Genomic DNA, 7,579 nt, shown 5'->3' with positions numbered 1-7,579 from the left:
TTTTTTTTTTTTTTTTTTTTTTTTTTTTTGGACAAGACATCTGTGAGAAATAGATGGCTACTTAATTGTCAGAAATACATGTTTACGGGGCTGGGGATGTGGGTCAAGCGGTAGCACGCTCGCCTGGCATGCGCGGGGCGGGTGGGTTCGATCCTCAGCACCACATAAAAATAAAGATGTGTCCACCGAAAACTAAAAAATAAATATTAAAAAAATTTTCTCTCTCTCTCTCTCTCTCTAAAAAAAAAGAAATACATGTTTGCTTAGGGGAATCTCTGGATTCTTATGGTCAAGGTGACTATATGTCCTAGTTTTCTTGGAACAGTCCTAGGTTGCATTTGTTGGTTACAGTTATCAACCACCCAAGAAATTTAATTATCAAGAAATTTCTCCGTTGAATGGTACATTATGTCATTGTGATTATTGGGTCACATTTTGAGACTTGTGGTCTTTACCATATTGGTTTTATTGTTTGGTGAAGATGGACCTTAGTAGGTGAAAGAAGATACCAATGGTTAGTTTTCTCACCAAGAAGTTTAGAGGTTTAGTGATGATTAAGCAAGGTCATTCCTTTGACTTACATTATAAAAAATGTTACCACTTGCACTGGGTTTTGATAGTTTTCAATTTGAATTCAGCAGTCATACTATGAGCATATTTAACTAGGGGAGTAAAAGCTGTTTAAATGAATTTATTCTTAGTATTTTCTTTCTATTTGGTGAAAGGAAAAATGTGGTGGTATTGGGTCTTGTTTTTAATGAAATAAATGTTGGGCATGAAATGTTTGTAATTTCTTAAGTCTTAACTATTTTCCTTTGTTCAAACAGCACTAATATTCTGAGGGAGCCCGTGTGTTTAGGAGGGTGTGAGCACATCTTCTGTAGGTAAGTAATTAGGCCTTGATATATATAATGTAACTATATTTTAAAATAGGTAACCATTGTATAATCATGTTGATAATGGTACTTCATGTCTGTGTAACTTTCATAGCCTGCAAAGCAACTTACTGTGCATAATCTCATATTGATCCTTATAACTGACTTAATTTACAAATAAAAATGAAGCTCCAAGAGTATAACTTGTCCAAAGTCACAAAGCTTAGTCCTTTGCTTTGCTACTTTTTGGAGAAGAATTAATGTCTTATATAATTCAAATGCCCTTTTTTTTTTTAATCTAGACTTATAAATTATGAAAGTCTAATTCTTAGAATTTTTGTGTCAGTTTCCTGGGGCTGCTATAACACAGAACCAAGAATGGATTGGTTTAGAACAATAGAAATTTATTGTCTTCAGAGTTCTGGAGGCTGAAAGTACAAGATCAAGGTGTTGACAGAGTTTATTCCTTCTGAAGGTTCTCAGAGTCTGTTCTTGACCCCTCCTTGTTTCTTCAAGGTTGCTCACAATCTTTGCAGTTTCTTGGCTTGTAGATGTATCTCTCTCTTCCTTCTTTGCTTTCCTGTTCATGGCATTCTCCCTTGTTGGCATGGCATATTTCTCTCCCTGGTTACATTTACCCTTTTCTAAGAATACCAGTTCTAGGGATTATGCCTCACTCTAGTAATTTCATCTTAATCATCTACAAAGACCTTGTTTCCAAACTGTGTCATATTCACAGGTACTAGGGAGTTGACTTCAGCATCTTTTGAGGGAACACAGTTCATATAATTGTATGGAATCATATCCATGTTATAATGTGAAAGGCCCTGGTTTATAGGTTATAAGATTATATTTTTATCTCATTTTGTTTCTTTGTCAGGAGAAATTAGTTGCAGAGTTTAATGTCTTGACCTAAGCATGTAATATAGGCTCCTTTGAATGAGTCTTTTAATTATTTCTAGTTATGTGAGTGACTATCTGGCATGAACAAACTATATTCTGAAGTTTGAGTATGTATGAAAACAATTTAATATGTGAATTCAGTGATTTGAGGATACGTGGGAGGCAGTATGCTTGGGGTCTCATTTTCTTTCTAGAAATATATCCATATTACTTGAGGGTACATACAGTAGGAGGAGGGGTTAGGAGATGGTATTATTGCCTACCTGATATCTCCATTTGTATAATGAAACCGCATTTCAAACTTGTTATGTTCACAGCACATCTCTTGATAATCTTCCCTTCATCCTGTTCCTGCCTTGGCAGTCTTCATTGAAGACTGTCTTTGCTTAAGGCAGAAAACCGCAACTCATACCTGATTACTCATTCACCTTATCCCACATGATTAATTTTTATCAATTGCACCTTAAAATGTGCGCTGAATCATGAATTTTCCTACTTTTTTCTATATTTGCCACTGAAAATCTTTTTTGTTTTCTTTCTCCCCAGACTGTTGTAATAGTTTCATACCTAGAGTTTCCTTTTTGGCATCATTACCTCTTGTCCATTTTCTACTTTATTTATTTATTTTTAGTACTAGGGATCTAACCCAGGGCTGCTTTACCACCGAGCTACATTGCTAGCCCTACTTATTTATTTTATTGAGACAGGACCCTGCCTCCAACTTGGGATCTTTCTGTCTCAGCCTTCCAAGTCACTGGGATTATAGGTGTGCTGTGCCTGGCCATTTCTACTTTCTTGTCAAGTGTTCTTTTAAATGTGTAAATCATATCCATATTATTGCCCTCCTTAAAATCCTTCAGTGGCTTCCTATTACAATTAGAATAAAGTCCAAACTCTGTATGTAGGTTCACAAGAGGCTGTACAGGAACTATAATTCTGCCTGTCTTGTGGACCTCATTTCCCTGTGACTCATATTATTCTAGCCACTTTCTCCTTAAACACTCTAAACTCGCCCCGGGGCTTTTGCACTTGTTATTTCTTCCATGTGGAATATACCTTGAGTCTGACTTTTCATGAGCTATGTTTCAGCTGAGCTGTCACTGCCTCCTAAAATACCTTCTGTGATCCCCTTAAGAATTCATCCACTCCCTGTCCCCACTCCGTAGCAAGCACATCTTGTTTCAGTTAATGCACCATGGGTTTGCTCACTGTGTACAATAGGTCACCAACAAAACTAGTAGAACATAATGAAATTATATGTAAAATGTGTGTGAGGAGAAAGAATCCATACCTTTAATCAGATTCTAAGGGGTCTATAACTTAAAATGGCCAATAAAAGATTAAGAGAGAAATGAGAATATCTTGAAAGAGAAAATGATTCTGTGTATATAACATGAACAGAGGAAAGAATCCATTCGGTGCAGTTAGGATTTGTTGTGATTAGATTATGCCAAGCATTAGGGCAGGTGTTTAGATTCTTTGTAGATTTTTTAAGTTTCATAAAACTGATGACTAGTGAATTTTAAAAGATGATTTTGAAATAATTCAACTGAAATAGAGGTAGGGCAGGGTGAAGAGGTACAAATTTTAATATTAAGTGTTGTGGTAATTTCAAGGTATGGCTGACTCTCTCCACAGTTCTCTTTCCTACATTCAATCAAACAGATCAAAATATTTAAAACAAAATTTCATTCCTATTAAACATATACAGGATTTTTTTTCATTTTCCCTGAATAGTACAGTTTAATAATGACTATTTTATAACATTTACATTGTATTAGGTATTAAAAATAATAGAGATGATCTAAAGTATATGGGAAAGCTGAGTGGGTGGCATGCGGAGGAGTGCAAGTTCCAGGCCAGTGTCAGTACTCAGCAACTTAGCATGAAGAAAGAATGAATACAGGAGAATGAGTATAGGTTATATGCAAATATTATGCCATTTTATATAAGGAACCGGAGCATTCAGAGATTTTGGTATCCACAGGGTATAGGGGACTGCAGAAGTACTGTAACCAATCCCCTGTGAATATTGAGGGATGGTTATATGCTTGTGCCAATCCCTGATAAAGTATTTCATATGCTCTCTTTAAGGTATAATTAATTTAAGGCATGTGGCAAGAATACTCAAACTTTTGGTCTCAGATCATTTTATACTTTTCAAAATTGAGAACCATAAAGAGCTTTTGTTTGTGTGTATGTGTGTTTGTGTATGAATTGATTGTATAAAATGGAGACTTTTTAAAACATAATAATTCATTTAAAATAACAATAAGCCCATTATGTACTAACATAAATAACACTTTAAAAATAACTATTTTATAATCCAATTATTATACATTTTTGCAAATCTCTTTAATGTCTTGCTTAATAGATGACAACTAGATTCTCATGTTTGGTATAGTTTTTATTCTGTTGTGATGTGTGTCATTTTGATTCAAATATGTAGGGAATATCTCACCTTATGCATAGTTGTTGTTGGAAAAAGTCATGTTTTAATAGCTCTTTTAGGTAAACTATACCAAAACTTGACAAGTAGAATCTGAAGCTATATGTTTTTGGACTGTCTGCATTAAATTCCATTGGTTTCTCCAGTACTTTGAATTGATCTTTTGGCTCACTGCATTATGTAGATCTATTGAGAAATGATGTATTTTTCAGAATTCTGGATTGATGTTTATATAATAATTTGAGAAAGTTATAAAACAGAATACAATTGAACATTCCTAATCCAGAAATCTGATACCCAGAATGCTCTGAAATGTGAAACTTTTTGAGTGCTGACATGATTCTCAAAAAGTTTTGGATTTTCATATTAGGCATATTAAACTGATAAAGTCTGTACAGATATTCCAAAAGTCCTAAAACTTCAAGCTCTGAAACACTTCTGGTTCCAAACAGTTCTGGTTTCAGATGAGGGATGCTTAACTTGTATCTAAAATATAGAATAGCCTGCTCTAAGTAGTATTGCAGTGTTGGAGAGTGACTTAACTAACTGGATCTCATTTGCTTCATCTGAAAACATGTCAGTGGTTCTTAAGGAATGGATTTCAGATTGTATTTTACTGGTATTCCTCAAATGTTGTACACAAAAATCTATTTAAATTGCCTGGGTGTGTTGGGATCAAGAGAGTTATTTTTCTTTATTTTGTAAATTTATTTATTTTTTTCTGTTCTGATTTGAGATAGTGTTCACTATGTAGCCCAGACTGGTACTGGGCTCAAATGATACTCCTGACTTAGCCTCCTGAGTATCTAGGACTACAAGTTCACACTGCTGTACCAGGATCAAGTTAAGCAGTGTAAGCAAACAAACTTAAGGAGTTGCTTTGGTAAAGAATTTGGGCATTTATTGAATTAGATGATCTCAAAGGTCTCGTCCAGCTCCAGAATAGTTGTTACAGATTCATTTTTAAAGTTTTTTTTTTTTTTTTTTTTTGTGGAGGGGGGAGGTGTTTTGTGTCAAAAATCATGCTAAGAACCAAGGATTAAAAAAAAAAAAAAATTGAAATACCACAGGTTTTGTCTAAGGATAGTTCATATTGTAGTGATCCTTTGTGCCTATAAATGAATGGGTTACATGGCAGTATAGTGCTTGGGGAAGACCTGACTTTTACAGTTATTATACTCCCATGTTAACTAACACCTATCTGATGAGGCAAAAGAAGGAGTAGATTTATAGGATTCTGGAGTTGAAAAATGTGCCTCAGGGGGCATTGTCAAGCACCATTACTCTTTTTAAAAGTTTTTACAGGAATCTGTATTTATGTTCATAAAATTTCCAGAGGGTTTGTAATCCCAAAAGTTAGAAAAACACTTTTATCCTAATGTTGAGACTGTAACACTCAGACAATTGAGGTAATTGAATCTACAGATTAACTTATCTGAAAGAACCAAAGATCTTCTCTCACAAACTAAAGCCTTAACATACTTGTCCAAAAATGAAACTAAAGATACTTTTCCAGTCTCTTTGCACTAGTTTTAGGCATTTCCATGAAGTAGAGTGTTCAGCTTTAGGATAGGAGAGGTTGAGATGCATGGCTACATTGACTTAGATACTGGATCTGTTTATTTACATCTTCACTTTACCTCATCCTTTAGCAGCTGTGGATTTATTTGCCTGATCAATGTCAGGCAAAGTCAAGTCTCTCATAGCAAATTACATCAACAGCTTTAGATTTAGATTTTATGTGTGTGTGTATGTGTGTTTGATAAAACACTAATTGAACAAATTGGCTGTTACATGTTAGAACAACCTCTGCTGTTTACTTCTGCTCAAAATCCACTGTTTTTTTATTTTGTTTTGTTGGAGTTCAGATTCTGATGTTTCTTTATTTTTTTAATTTAAGTGATTGTGTAAGTGACTGTATTGGAACTGGATGTCCAGTGTGTTACACTCCAGCCTGGATACTAGATGTCAAGATCAACAGACAGTTGGATAGCATGATCCAGCTTTGTAGTAAGCTTCGGAATTTGCTACAGAACAATACGCTTTCAGGTGAGAAATCTGTCTCTTCCTTGGTTAATCAACTAATGAATTGGTATTACTCACATAAAGCATCTTACCAGAAATTATGAAAGACATTTCAGACTTTATGATCTATAGTGGTTGTTATTGTTTTGTTTTTTGGGGAATCATTTTGATAATTGACAGGAAACATAAGAGATGATCAATCTAAATCCCTTGTTTAGATTTCGATGGGAAACCAAGGTCCAGAAAGGTTAAGTGATCTTGCTTTCAGTCATTTATGTAGTTGGTAAGAAAAGGAGGAAAGATAGAGTCCATTCCATTTGATTGTCAGTCCAGCAACTTTTTTTACTACTTCATATTGGCTGCTTTTTACAGTTATAATTTCTGTGGAATATATATAGAATAGTGATTTGGGCCTTAATAATGCCTAATTCACTTAAATATACTTTTGCAATATAGAATACAGCTTTCTTCCGTGGATCACTTCTAGACTGAATTAATTAGATGAACACATTTTGAAAGAGCAAAAATCTAATATTCATTTTCTTTTCTATTTAAATAGGGGTTAATGTTTTTCAAATTGTTCTTAGTCTCTGTTTATTAACCATATATCTTTCCGTTGGGCTTTCTACTGAGAACTAATTAGCTGTGAAAAGAAAGGAAAGTGTTTTGAATCTTCATAATTGGATATTGGAGTTATCTTTTTATTGACCATATCATGTCATTTTAGTGTGTGTTTATAGGAGAACCTTTTCTTGCTTGGCAGGATGACATTAATGATTGATAATGTTCATATAAAATTATTAAATATCTGTTTTTCAGTCTTTTGTTCTTTGAATTCTGTCATGATGTTATTGTCAGTTAATAAAGGTGAAATTGAAGAAAAAAAAGAAATGAGTTAAATAGGTAATGTTCATAATTTTAAGAAGAATTTATTTATTTTTTATTTTTTTATTTTTATTTTTTTTTAATTTTTTATTGTGGGTTGTTCAAAACATTACAAATTTCTTGACATATCATATTCGACACTTTGATTCAAGTGGGTTATGAACTCCCACCTTCACCCCATACACAGATTGCAGAATCACATCAGTTACACATCCATTGATTTACAAATTGCCATCCTAGTGTCTGTTGTGCTCCGCTGCCTTTCCCATCCTCCACCCTCCCCCCTCCCCACCTCTCCCCTCCCCTCCCCTCCTCTCTCTCTACCTCCTCCACTGTATAACCCTGAGGGTCTCCTTCTATTACCATGCAATTTCCCTTCTCTCTCCCTTTCCCTCCCACCTCTCATCCCTGTTAAATGTTAATCTTCTTCTCCTGCTCTTCG

The 7,579-nt window shown here is 34.5% G+C and overlaps 1 protein-coding gene across 1 annotated transcript in view; it reads left to right on the top strand.

The window, feature by feature from the left end:
* Positions 1-250: 250 nt before the first annotated feature.
* Bard1 (BRCA1 associated RING domain 1) overlaps positions 251-7,579 on the top strand; it is a 64,442-nt gene continuing 57,113 nt past the window's right edge. Inside the window, exons 1-2 of the mRNA XM_015480995.2 lie at positions 251-884; positions 6,128-6,276. Coding sequence (XP_015336481.2) covers positions 6,222-6,276 — 55 coding nt within the window. The 5' untranslated portion in view covers positions 251-884; positions 6,128-6,221. The remainder of the gene's footprint in view (positions 885-6,127; positions 6,277-7,579) is intronic.

The sequence above is a fragment of the Marmota marmota genome, unplaced genomic scaffold (assembly GCF_001458135.2).
Source record: "Marmota marmota marmota unplaced genomic scaffold, marMar, whole genome shotgun sequence".
Classification (NCBI taxonomy): domain Eukaryota; kingdom Metazoa; phylum Chordata; class Mammalia; order Rodentia; family Sciuridae; genus Marmota; species Marmota marmota.
Note: the sequence above shows the minus strand (reverse complement) of the source record. Positions and strands in the feature narration are given on the sequence as shown.